The following is a 13,887-nucleotide window of genomic DNA, read 5'->3' on the forward strand; positions in this document are numbered from 1 at the left end:
GCACGAGCTGCCGAACTGAATGGTACTATGGCTCCTCTTTTGGAGCGTGTTGGCCAGTGCGCTGAAAGGGGATTGGCAATATCCGGATTGGGGCTCTGTTCGATCTCAGTGCGAATGGGTCTGGTGTGACTACCAGTCCTGAATTCCATCGCAAGACCCCCAATTCCAATTTTTACTTCCGGTGGGTCTTTCCTCTTGCCGGTTCCAGGAAGCGGGGGGGGGGGCGGGGCGGTTCCCAGCGGCCCCCCTCCGTCCTCCCCCGGCTTGAGAGTCCCTGGCTGCTCCAGGCAGGGAGGCGCGGGGCCCTGAAGCGGTTCCACAGCCTCCTCCCCTCCTCCCGGCTTGAGAGGCATCCCTGGCGCGCATCCCGGCAGGGAAGAGGCCGCGGGGGCCGCTGAATCGCGGTTCCAGCAGCCTCCTCCTCCTCCTCCCCGCTTGAGAGCACCCCTGGCGGCATCCCAGGCAGGGAAGAGCGCGGGGGCCGCTGGAATCCGGTTCCAGCAGCCTCCTCCCCTCCCTCCGGCGTGAGAGGCATCCCTGGCTGCATCCCAGGCAGGGAAGAGGCGCGGGGCGCTGGAATCGGTCCAGCAGCCTCCTCCTCCTCCTCCCGGCTTGAGAGGCATCCGGCTGCATCCCAGGCAGGGAAAGGCGCGGGCCGCTGGAATCGCGTTCCAGCAGCCTCCTGCCCCCTCCCGGCTGGGAGCCAGCCTAGGCTGCCTCTCAACGGGAGGAGGAGGAGGAGTATGTTGGAACGGCGGGATCGCCGCGATTCTAGCGCCCCGCGCCTGTTCCGCCTGGATGCAGCCCGGGCGGATCCCAAGCCGGAGGAGGGGAGGAACTCTTAATCAAAGCATCCCATTTACTTAGATGCATCCAGCCTCTTTACAGCCGCTGGAACTGCTCCCCCCCCCCCCCAGAAACATACTCACACCTCACACACAACACACACACACCTTAGAACCGGCATTTCATTGCTAATTTGTTGCAGCAGGGAAGGTCATGGTAACATTAAAACCAAGCAGGAATGTAGAGGAGGAAACAGTAATGGGCACGTTGTATCGCGATTGTTATGTTTGCAGGAGCTGGCTCTCCAGCTGTTTACCGGGCTGTCATGACGTGACCTCCCCCTTTCACCCCGGAAGCGTTTAAGTCGCACACATGCAGGGCACCACTGAGCATGGCGAGGGGCCGATACGAATCGGCCAATCCTCATGTTGAGACCGGTGTGACAAAACATCTGCACTGAATGCACTTCGCGGCGAATGCGGACTGGCCAATTGAATCATGCCAATGCGGAGGGACTCCCAGGTAGGAGGGTATGTTGCGAAATAACGTGATTCAAACCGCCCAGTGCAGAAGACCCCCAGTTCCACACCTCATCTGATAAGGGCTACTGTCATACTTAGAGTGGATCCACTGAAATAAAAAAAAACATCAGGCATCTTTTTGCAATATGGGGATAAACACGGTCACCCAACTCAAATTCCATTAAACCACACATGTGCATAAAACTTCTGTTAAAGATACATCTATGGGCCCAGTTGAAAAATTAGACTTCTAAGCTCAGGGTTAAAAGTATCAGCCTAAATCAAATCCCATTGTGTTTGTAGCATATTTCCAATGGTCATTGCAGTGTCAGCCAGAGTTGGATCTAACTAGATTACCACACTACACAGTTATATCGCTGCTGTTCCACTTTAACTGCTCTGGCTGCCTCCTGTTGCATTCTGGGATTTGCAGTTGAGGGAGGGGCATTTAGAATTCTCAGCTAGAGAGCTCTCAGGCCTCACTGAACTACAAACCCCAGAATGCAACAAGAGGCAGCCAGAGCAGTAAAAGTGGAATAGCAGCACTATAAGAGGGTAGTGCAACGCAAGGTCAAGGAGGACTTTGTGCTGAGCCTTATTTTTATCAGTTGCATATCTTTGAAACTCGAACCATGAATTAATGTTCCTTCCTTGCTAACATCAAAAAACATTTCCTGCTAGAAGCAAATCCTCTTCATTTCTGATAAAGGTGTATGGATTTTCTCTCTCTTTCACCCACCCATCCACCCTCTCACCCAACCCTGTTTAAAATATGTAAAAGCTTGTTTGGGAATGTTTTTGAAAAATTAAACTGACTGTCAACAGAGCTGCTCCTCAGTCTTGTACTATATTACATGGGTTATGAATACAGTCTTGTACGACATTTAATACAGTCTTGTATTAAATGGGTTCATGCGCCTAGCCAAAGCAAATGTGGCAGCATTTTTGTGGGACAAGCCAGCATGGTATAGTGGTTTGAGCGTTAGACTATGGAATTTATCACACAGGGGCTGATTTTGACATTAAAGAGAGATTAAAGCGCATTTAACACATCCCGCAAATCAAGCGGAAATGGCGAGTAATTGCGCAAATAATTATCACATGCAGTTGCACAAATACAACGATATCGGACATGCATTGTCACTAAAATCCCAAAATTAAAAAGATGCATATTAATGCTTTTTTGCGACCACTTTAATGGCAGGTTTTGTGCGACATCGTGTGAAATTGTTATGCGTATTTATGCAATTTTTCCAGGATATTCATGGGATAAACTCCCGATCGCCTTTGTGTGGTAAACTCCTCTGGAGACCAGGGTTTGAATTCTGGCTCGGATGTGAAACCAACTGGGTGACTTTGGGCAAGGCGCACACTCTCAGCCTCGGGGGAAAGGCAATGGTAAACCGCCTATGACCAAATCTTGCCCATGATAGGGTTGCCTTCAGTGTACCATAAATGAGAAACATCTTGAAGGTACACAATCACAAAGTGCAGGCCAGATGGAAAGCAGGCTTATCATAACACTGACTGAGCCAGTTCCCTGGGCTTGTTTACCAAGCATGGCTGGCCTTTCCAACCACAGACCGAGTTGGGGAGCCTCTTCTGGGATCACTCTTTTGTGGTGTCCCTCTATCACCCAAACCACACCGAAGGTGAACACTACTACTAGTCTCTTATTAAAAGCTCATTTGACGCAACCGGGCTTCGTGGGTAGAGCAGTTTGGAAAGATGTCAGGGGCTAAGCATTTTTATGTGGAAACCTCAGAGCAGAGGCCAGGCCGAGAGAACAGTCATCGTCTTCAACTGGAGGACAGACAGCTCAGGTTTGGGTTGTTGTTGTTTTCCTTCCATTTCTGAAAATGGCCTCTGTGCTGTCCAGCAACCTCTCTCTGGAGAAGGAGACTGGGGCTGCATCCACACTGGAGATATAACCCACTTTGGCACCGCTTTAAGTGCTCTGGCTGGGAAGGATGGAAAGCAGAAACATGAATATGGGCTGCATCCACACTGGAGAGATAACCCGGTTTGGCACTGCTTTAACTCTTTTCTGGCTCAAGGGTATGGAATTCTGGGAGTTGGAGTTTGTTGTGGGCCCAGTTATGAGAAGCCGAAGGGGCTGTAAGAGATGGGTCAGTGACAATACAATTAAATAGGGTCTAGGCAGAGGGACTAGGCGTCCTCTTTTTCCAGGACATGTCCTCCATTTCAACCTTCAGCCTGAGGAGGGAGGACTGTTTGCAGCAGAGAGAGGAGGAATGGTGGCCCTCTCTCTCTCTCTCTCAGGAGCTGTTCAGTGCAGAGAGTCTCCAGAAGGAGGAGGAGGAGGGCGAGGGAGGGAGGCTGGCTCCAGCCCAAAGGGGCGGGAAAGGGGCTGAGTCCTGGGCTCAGGACCATTGAAGCAGCAGCAGCACCAGCAGCAGCAGCGGGATGAACCCAGACAGAGGCTCGTCTGCACCAAGGACCCTGCAGAGGCAGCAGCCATGGAGCCTGGCAGGAGAAGAGGAGTCCAACAGGTAAGACCCCCTTTCTTTCCACACTGCAGAAATCATCCCCTTTTTGGACGCTGGCATTTCTGGGGGACTCAACTCATGCGAGACTTTTAGCTGCATCCACACTGGAGAAATAACTCGCTTTGGCACCGCTTTAACTCTTTGTCTGGCTGAAGGCTATGGAACTCTGGGAGTTGGAGTTTGCAGTGGGACCCAGAGGGTTGTCGGAGGGTCCTCACTGCTCTGCAAAGGAGGACCTCCAAGAAAAATGGAGGACGCAGCCATCATTAAGCTCAGAATGCTCCCTCCAATGTCATGCTTCTTAGCCCTGCTCCAATTGGAGGACATTTTGACATTCTTCCAGGACAGAAGGTTGACATGGAGGACATGTCCTGGAAAAAGAGGACGCCTAGTCACGCTGCCTAAACCCCGTTAAATTGTATTGCCACTCGCTCATCCCTTACAGCCCCTTCAGCTTCTCATAACTCACAGCTCCTCCTTGTTTGGGTCCTTTCTTTCTTTCCTTTCTTCTCATTGGAGTTTATCACACTACTTTTGACATCAAAGAGAAATTAAAGATCATTTAAAGCATCCTGCAAAAGAAGTGGAAATATTGACTAATTGTGCAAATGATTATCATGCGCAATTGTGCAAATAAAGTGATATCAGAAATGCACTGTCACTGAAATTCCGAAAGTAAAAAGATGTGCTTTAATGCATCTTTGTGACCACTTTAATGGCAGGTTTTGTGTGATGTTGTGTGAAGCCATTACGTGTAATTACGCAATTTTTCTGGGATGCTCACGGGATAAATTTCTGATCTCCTTCATGTGATAAACTCCAGTGTTTATCTTCCCCATAAGTTTCTCCTCCATTAAGACTTTTATGTCCCAGGTCTGTCCCTTCCTCTCCACTCATCCTATTTCTTCCATTACTTCCATCAGTATTTCCCCATAACATCTGCCTTTCCAAATGCCTTGCTCATTTCCGCTGAGCCTTGTCTCTCCTCCAAATTTCCCCTTTCCTGAAAGACGCATCCCAAACACATTGAAAACCCTGGATTCCCAAGTTTCTGTTCTTAAGAGCCCGGCCAATATTTTCAGAGTGCTTCTTGCATTCCTTTTGAATCTTCCCATGCTTTTGATACTCTCCCTTCCTGGCTTCAGACCCCTTTCCTCCTTCCCTGTTTAGCCTCCAGCTATGGCTGTATTCTCACAGTATATACTAGTTTCTGTTATTCCATCTGAGTTCGCAGGGAAACATGTTATCAATCTGCATCGGATTTCTTGCTTTAGTTCTGGATCTCAATGTTCTGACTAACATTGGAGCATGTCATCTAAATCTATATCACCACTTAGTCTGGTGGAATAGCAACTTTGGGGCTCCCTCTTACAATTTGGTTAGGATATGATGTTCTGTGCAATTCAGTGGTGCTATAGTTTCTGAAAATAAGAGTGAGTGGCATGTTGTGGAGCCTCTTAAAATTGCAACCCGTCTTGCAACCTGTTTGTGTTGTGGTTGTGACATTGTGAGGCAAAACCACAAGTGTCTTTGTAAATGATTGTAGAAATAACATTTGAATTTCCCACTTCTACCAATCAAATGAAGAAAAAAGAGATTTATTTGCTTTTAAAATAGCTGTTTCCGATTTTCATGAGTGTCATTTAATACAGAAGCAAATTTAGCATCACCTGTGAAAGTGCTTCTGTACTTATATGTTCTACATTATCATGTAGGTCTCTAGGCTTACAGGAGATTTAGTGTTGATAACAGAAAAGCTTTCCTTGCCAATCTATTGTAAACAGTAAGTTCTTTGTGCTAAGAGCTCCACCACTATGGCTCAGTACAGGGTCAAGTATTTTCTTAGCTCTATATAAATCTTAAGTGTATTTAAGCATATTGTTTATCAGAACCTTCTGTTGAAGAAACAGACTAGATCCTGAGTCAGGGAAATCAGTACAACTGGCCTTCAGTGGATTGGTTGGTTTGAGGTAGTAAGGAATTGCTGCGTTTATCCTAGAAATGCCCGATTTGCTTTTTCTTGGCTTAGTTGACTAAATGATGCCATGTTGACAATCAGAACTTCTCTGAATATTTTATGTTGAGCAGACAGTTTGAGACTAGAAGAGTATTTGGCAAGAAACAAGGGGAAAACATCATCAGGGAGTGTACTGAGCATGTGGGCTGACAAGTAACACAGAGATGAGTATGCAAAAGGCCAACCAGCTCACCACTAACAGTTTAATGCAGGGATGGAAACTGCGTGGCCCTGCAGAGGTTGCTGGACTGCAGTTCCTATCAGTCCTAACCAGTATGGCCTTGGTAAGGAATGCTGGAAAGTGAAGTCCAGCTACAGCTGGAGGGCTGCCCAATCCCAACCCATTCTTTACTGGGTAGCTGAACACTATATAAGACAATGCATGACAAAACAGATTCCTTGTATGCTGGTTCACTAAAGAAAAATGATGTAAACATTTAGATAGGATAAAAGTCATAGAGTGGACTTTTCGTATCCACTGTGGTTTGGTTCCAGGTTCCCCTGTGGATACCAAAAATCAGTGGATGCTCAAGTAGATGGCAAAATCAAACTTTGCTTTTTGGAATATATATATATTAATATGTTCAAACCATGGATAATTCAGTTCATGGATATGGAGTGGCAACTGTAGAACTGTACTACTGAATTTAAGCTTTAATTAAACAATTCACGTTCGCACAATTTAGTTCTAATTTATTGAATAGTAAGGATTGTTTGACAGGTATTATGAATAACAAGCAGTTCTCTCTTTGCAATATTCCAAATGTAAAGCATAGTGTCTATTTTTCCTGATTTTGTATATGCTTTCAAAAGGTATATTTTGCATCATCTATTTAGAACTTTGAATGAGCAAAAGCAGCTTTGTTTGCTTTGCTTCTTAACACTGTGATTCTCACAAGTTTTCCTAATGTGTTATCATGAAGAAGTTGTAGCACTGGATGGGGATGGGGTGCCAATTCCTAAGTATGCTCTTTTGCTGTTGAAGTTAGTCTAATTCTACTCCTTCATCCCCTCCAGCTCCCAAGTCATGCTATGTGGGGATGTCTCTTGTACAGTGAAATAGAACTAAGAATATATTTTTCAAGGACTGAGTGAAAACAACCTTCAGTGTCTACATGTGATGTAGTCAATCATAAAAATAATGCCCTATAATTGAAGTTTTGTAATAAATTATTTTGTACAATTTATAGGTTTATGTGATAAAAATGTAGGAAAGTGTGTTAATGCTTTTTAAGGAGTTTTGAACAATGTGAAATAATGGTGTTTACTGTCAAAGACATGGCGTTTTTAAGTCTTTGACAGCTGCATTTTTAAGTCTGTGAAATATGTATATACAAACACACACACACGTGTGTGTCTGTGTGTGTAGATGTAGTGTATATTTTATTTGCAGCAGCCAATAGTTAGGTCTACATACGGGTAATTAAAACACTGCAATGTTAACTTAGGAGTTTACCCCATTGCTAGAAAACCTGATTTACCCCTGCCACATTGAAGTCTCTTTGAATAAAGTCAGGTATAATCATATGCAAAATGCCACTGATGCTGTCTGGTTAACTTACAGCTAGAAGCTGTACTCAGTCAGCCTTTTTTCAAAACTGGGAAGCAATTAAAATATTTTAGATTGCTGTGGACCAGAAAAGTGGATCCACAAAAACTAGGTCTATAAAAAGTAGTCACAAAAATACAGTATACACACGAAATCAAATGCTTTAAGGCTGAAGCAAATAAAGTTTGAATCTAAAGTCGAAGGCTTTCATGGCCGGCATCCATAGTTTTTTGTGAGATTTTCGGGCTATGTGGTCATGTTCCAGAAAAGTTTCTTCCTGACATTTTGCCAGCATTTATATACCCAAGTCCTTTCCAGGCAAACATTCTCTGAAGATGCCAGCCATGGATGCTGGCGAAACGTCAGAAATAAACTTTTCTGGAACATGGCCACATAGCCCGAAAAACTCACAAAAAACTATACATAAAGTTTGTATGGTACTATACTGTTTTGAGTGTTGACTCTGGAGACATGGGTTTGAATCCCCATTTAGCCATGGAAACCCATTAAGGAAACTTGGGCAAATCACATTCTCTCAGCCTTAGTGGGAGGCATTGGCAAACTCCTTTTGAACAAATCATGCTTAAAAAAAACCTTGCCTGTGATAAGTGCACCTTAGGGTCGCCAAAAGTTGGAAATTACTTGAAGGCACACAGCAACAACAAAACCAAGGGGCCTTTAGCTATTCAAGACATGTACTGCGAATGCTGAACTGAGCAAATTTTTCTTTAGTAAAGTTATGTACAAAGACTGCTATATACATAACAAGTGAAATTTTGAGGCTCATTTGGTTCATTGTGATGGTGAAATTCAGTCCCCAAAACCATTTTCAGACCCTTTGTGATAACAAAGCATAGTGAAAAAGTCAACAATTATGATAATATTCCTTGATTAGGGCAGTGCTACATGTTTGAAATGTGTTTGGTTTAAACACAGTATTACATACTTGGCTTTCTTTTTAGTATTTATTTTATTTACAAGTATAGAGACATGGTGAATTAAAGATTCCCAAAGCTCATTCCCTGACATCTCTCCCTGACTTGTAAAAACCCTCCTTCACAACTCTTCTATTTTGTTCAAAATCATATTGCAAAGACTTGTTTCAATTTCCTCCTTTCAAGTTCTGAACATTCCAAGTTGGGAGAGAGATTTTTGGCATTCAGAGTTTATTAGAATTTGTCATGAAAAACTATATCCTGCTGACACAGATGAGATCCTGCACTGGGAGATTCAACCTAGATGGAACTGTGAACACTTTCCTGTCCCACAGGACTTACCTTCTTTCTGCACCACTACAGTCATTTTGTGGCTGGTGGAGAAAAGGGGGTACGTAGGTTTTGGAGAAGCATCTGGCTGTGGCACTATAACCAGATACACGATTATGATATTATCTGGGACCTCGGGAGAACCCCCAGGAGATGCCTCTGTCATTCTGTGTCTGGCAATAGAGACATAGCTAGATGCTTCTCCAACCCTTCCTAGACTTCACTGACCATTATTTGGCCACAGGGAGGGCACCTTATGGAGGAGTTAGGTGAGTCCTGCAGGTGTTAGTATCACTATATGAGAAAGTTAATAATTTTATTCCCTCTGTAACAATTCCAAAAGCTCAATAAATAGTAAATAAACTCAGTACTTTCAGCCACTGACAGGATCCCACCAAATATTTTCTTAATATAATCTTGGTTATGATTTCTCTTGTCTGGTTGCTCATTTTAATAGTGTTTTGAGTATTTCCCAGATTTGGGGCTGGAACAGACCGGCATAAAATGCTAGCTTCCAGCTGGCTTGGAGCTGTGGTCTGCAGACGACTCATGTCAAATTGTTAATAGGTGTTGGCCGCAGGGAACACACAACTCTCTTTTTGAAACACCTCTGTTGGCTGCCACAATTAAGTCAAAGTGTTGGTGATGACCTACAAAGCCCTATACTGCTTGGGTCCAGGTGACTGGATGATACCTACCTATAAAGAGCCCATTAGAGCTGTAAGATCTTCAGGAGAGGTCCATCTCTCTGTCTCACAACCTTCTCAGACTTGTTCGGTGGAAACAAGGAAGAGGTATTTTTGTGTATGTGTGTTTCTTCCAGACTGCAGTTCCCTGCTTCAGGAAAGTAGGATGGCTGTCTCCTTGCTCTCCTTCCACCATCAAGTAAAAATATTCTTATTCCATTAGGCTTTTAGAAATTCACTGTGATGGTTTTTAATGTTGTGCTGTGCTGTATATACTCTTTTTGTGTGTGTGAGGGACAAGGTGGCTCAGCAGTTAAGATACTAACTCTTATGACCACCAAGTTGGCAAGTCAGCAGTTTGAGACCCAAGTGACATAGGACAGAGCGAGCTCCCATCACTAGTCCCAGCTTCTGCCAACTTAGCAGTTCGAAAGCATGTAAAAATGCTAATAGATAAATAGGTACCACTTCAGTGGGAAGGTAACAGAGTTCCATGCAGTCTTGTTGGCCACATGATCACAGAGTCATCTTTGACAACTCTGGCTCTTTGATTTAGTAGCGGAGACGAGCACTGCCACCTACAGTCAGACTTGACTTGACAACCTTGTTAAAGGGGAAACTTTTACCTTTATATAGTTTTAATGGTATTAACTTTACAAATTGTTTGATTGTTTTAAAATGATGTTTATATTTATACCCTTTATGAATGTTTTTGTATAGTTTTTCACAGGCAAACCTTTTCTGAACAAATCTTGCCAAGAAAATCCCAGGATCATCATAAGTCGGAAACAACTTGAAGGCACATAACTGCATTGAATGCTATTATTGGGAAGAGGTGGGGTGTAAATAAATAAAATAAATAAAACATTCTGGATAAAAGCTTAGTAAATAGAAACATAAGTGAAACATAACAAAATCATAATGTAACTGTCACTAAAAAAGCATGGCACATGGAGATTTACAATATTGGCTTAATATACATTATATCAATGAAAGATGGCAATAGAGACATAGCTAAATGCTTCTCCAACCCTTCCTAGTCTTCACTGTTGCATCCCTTTGGGAAAAGAAATAATTGGTGATAAAATGTTTGAAGTGTTACTTCCTATATATTTTTGATCTCTGGCAGGAATTGTGCATTGGTAAATATATGTATTACTCATAGGTATGTTTCCATAGCTACACCTTTCAATGCTGTCCCCCTACCACAAATTATGTAGTCGAGTTTCCTGCATTTGGGGAAATCCCAGCATGGAGAATGGGGAGACTCAGTTGAGATACATCTGTGCACCTGTTGTAGCATGTCTAGCTGTAGGAAAATAGCCAGACACTATTGAATCCCTTGCTTTCCAGTGACAAAGAAGTGGCCATGTTGTAGGTGCTGCATTGCTTAACATATGAGTTAAGTGAGGAATTTGTTCAGGTGGATTTCGTAAAGAAGCCTCTGCAGGGGCCAAAAAACCTGAATTCTGATGTTGTAAATCAACTATGCCATCATAATTGACCAACAGAATTCCAGCCTTTGGCACATGCATTATTTGTATATGTCCTGGCTGCACCTGTCAATTCAACTGTCTACTGCAACTGGGTCAGGACCATGGCACCTGCACAACCAGTAGGTGGGCAGTGGCTGCAGTACCCAACCTATGCTACCAGGAGCTGGATTATCCTGGCTCTTTTTTGCTCTGGCGTGGCTTCAGGCTGCTTTGGCAGTATGCGTCGTTTGAACACCACACTTCCAAATCAACTAGAAGTTGCTTCATTTGACTGTCTATTCTGGGCCTAAGATATAAATTGTATGTAATAATAGAGAGAAATCTGCTTTCTCTTTCCTTGCATGCTGTTGAAATGCCTTGACAGAGCTTAATACTGCTGGGGTGAGTTTTACATCAAAATAGGAGTGGATAGGAGTTGCAATTGGAAACTTAAGTAGTTATTGCTACATATGAATGTTTGTTAAAATTAAGTAATATGCTACATCACACTCTGAAAAAGTTGGCTGAATGACTGTCACAGAAATACTGACGTTCTTGCTGAACCCATCAGGTAGATGAGCGATACATTGCCATTCTTTGTTTTTTAAACAGACTTTTTTTAATATGTTACAGATGCCTGATGATTTCCTGACTGTTGAAATGTTCTGAATGCTGAACTTTCTTCTCTGACAATGAACAATTCAAAACCACTGTCGTTGGCTGGAATTGGTATATTTTCCAATGCTACCTGTCACACAGAAAATAGGATCTCTGTGTTTTTTTCCATTATCTTCATGACAGTGGGGATTTTATCCAACAGTCTTGCAATAGCAATCCTTATGAAGGCCTACCAGAGGTTTAGACAAAAGTCGAAAGCATCCTTTTTGCTTTTTGCCAGTGGCTTGGTTATCACAGATCTGCTGGGCCATTTAATTGCTGGAACCATTGCAGTGTTTGTATATGCATCTGATAAAGATTGGATTCGATTTAATCAATCAAATGTTCTCTGCAGTGTTTTTGGCATCTGTATGGTGTTCTTTGGACTATGCCCTCTTTTTCTGGGCAGTGTGATGGCTGTTGAACGCTGCATTGGAGTCACTAAGCCTATATTTCATTCAACAAAGATGACTTCTAGACATGTAAAAATTATATTGACTATGGTATGCCTTTTTGCCATTTTCATAGCTTTGCTGCCTATACTTAGGTTAAGAGCCTATCAAATTCAGGCATCAAGAACTTGGTGCTTTTACAAAACAGAACATTTTGAAGACTGGGAAGACAGATTTTACCTCTTACTTTTTTCATGCTTGGGTTTATTGGCCCTTGGTATTTCATTCTTGTGCAATGCTGTGACGGGAATAACACTTTTAAGAGTCAAATTTAAAAGTCAACATAGACAAGGCAGATCTCATCATTTTGAAATGATCATTCAGCTCCTGGCTATAATGTGTGTCTCATGCATTTGCTGGAGCCCCTTCCTGGTAAGAACTTAAATCATTTTATCATTTTCTTAATGTGTGTTTTCATATGGACTTTCTCGCCTTTTTTGCCATTAAAAACCTTCCCACACCGAAGAAGAAAATTTGATGCTTTCATATTACAGTTTCAATGAGCAATAGTTCAAGTGCTACCAAAGCACACACTTAAATGCAATAGCTTTTTCCAGATATGCTGTCTGTGGTAAGTAAATACACATAGAGCAAGACCGGAATTGGGAGTGCAGTCACTGGATGCATCTGCACAGTTATATCAGTTTCACACTACTGTAATTGTTATTAATCTATTCCAAGGAATCCTGGGATTATAAGTGTTTGTTTGGATTTATGTGGGATGAATTGTAAAGGAAAATTTTCAAAAACACTGGGGAAATGTGATGTTGGTATTGTTTACACAAAGGAAAAATATTTTAATTACTTCAGGAGCCTAAAATCTATTATGTCTAATTCAGTTTGACATAAAATTATACTGCTTTGCACAATAAAAGTACAGTTTATTCAGTTTATAATGACAATTGGAATGTACTTTTAAAAGTGTTTATTTTTGCTACAAATGGGGCTACAAGGTCCTGAATTGTAAGGAGCACCTGAAGTGTAAGGAAGCTGTTTGCAGGTAAAAAACAATAAAACAGAAGAAGCCATGAGTGTTAGCAAAACAAAGAAATTTACTTGGTCTTTTCTTATCCACTATAGTATGCAGTGGGATCCTGTAGAAGGTTTGAGATTAATTGCAAACTTTACAGTGCTCTATAAATAAATGTTAATGTTAATAATCAAAGGAAAGAAATGGTAGCATTAGCTTTCATACATTTGGTGTATGCATATCAGGAAGTAGACCAAGTCTACGAAAGCTTATGCTATAATTTCCTTCGCAGTTAGTCTCAAAGGAGCTATGAGATCCCTTCGCATACTGATATTCTAGACTAACGTGGCTATGTCTCTGAAGTCCTTCATAGTGTCAAACATAGGACACGCGTTTGCATAGAAATGAGATAAGGAAGCTAGCAAGGAATTGCAGTGATCTGATGCCATCAAACATTACTTGCTACAACGTTTTAAGAAATAATTTTGAAGGAGTAAATATATGAAAGACATTATGGTGTAGTGGTTTGAGTGTTGGATTATGACTCTGGAGACTAGGGTTTGATTCCCGACTTGGCCATTGAACCCACCTTGGAAAAGTGACATGATCTGAGCCTCTTTGTATCATTCACAACTTATGATTTATCAAGATAGCACTGAATGCACTGACAATGAGGGGATTACACTGATATTACTCAGATGTAATACCAAAAAGTATTGTTTAGTGCTTCAAGAACAATCCACAGTGAATTTAAGACTAATGTGCTCCCTCTTTCTCCTCTGAAGAGGAGTTCAGAAGCTTTTACATCTATTTTATATTGCAACTTGCAGTGAGGTCTGTCTGAACCCAGACAACAACTTTTAACAACAACAACAACAACAACAACAAACATATGAAAACCTTTTCTTAAACAGGCTACTTATAATTCTAAAATAAAATATAGAATCATCTGTTTCTTCATTTTTCTATGGAAAAAAGGCTTCAAAAATTGGAAAAAAT

The 13,887-nt window shown here is 42.3% G+C and overlaps 1 protein-coding gene across 1 annotated transcript in view; it reads left to right on the forward strand.

Annotated features, from left to right (window-relative positions):
* The first annotated feature begins 3,747 nt into the window (after nt 1–3,747).
* The window catches only part of PTGFR (prostaglandin F receptor), a 35,980-nt gene continuing 25,840 nt past the window's right edge, over nt 3,748–13,887 (forward strand). The window contains exons 1-2 of the mRNA XM_042461428.1: nt 3,748–3,820; nt 11,443–12,290. Of these exons, the coding sequence (XP_042317362.1) occupies nt 11,502–12,290 (789 nt within the window). The 5' untranslated portion in view covers nt 3,748–3,820; nt 11,443–11,501. The remainder of the gene's footprint in view (nt 3,821–11,442; nt 12,291–13,887) is intronic.

Source organism: Sceloporus undulatus, chromosome 4 (genome assembly GCF_019175285.1).
Source record: "Sceloporus undulatus isolate JIND9_A2432 ecotype Alabama chromosome 4, SceUnd_v1.1, whole genome shotgun sequence".
Taxonomy (NCBI): domain Eukaryota; kingdom Metazoa; phylum Chordata; class Lepidosauria; order Squamata; family Phrynosomatidae; genus Sceloporus; species Sceloporus undulatus.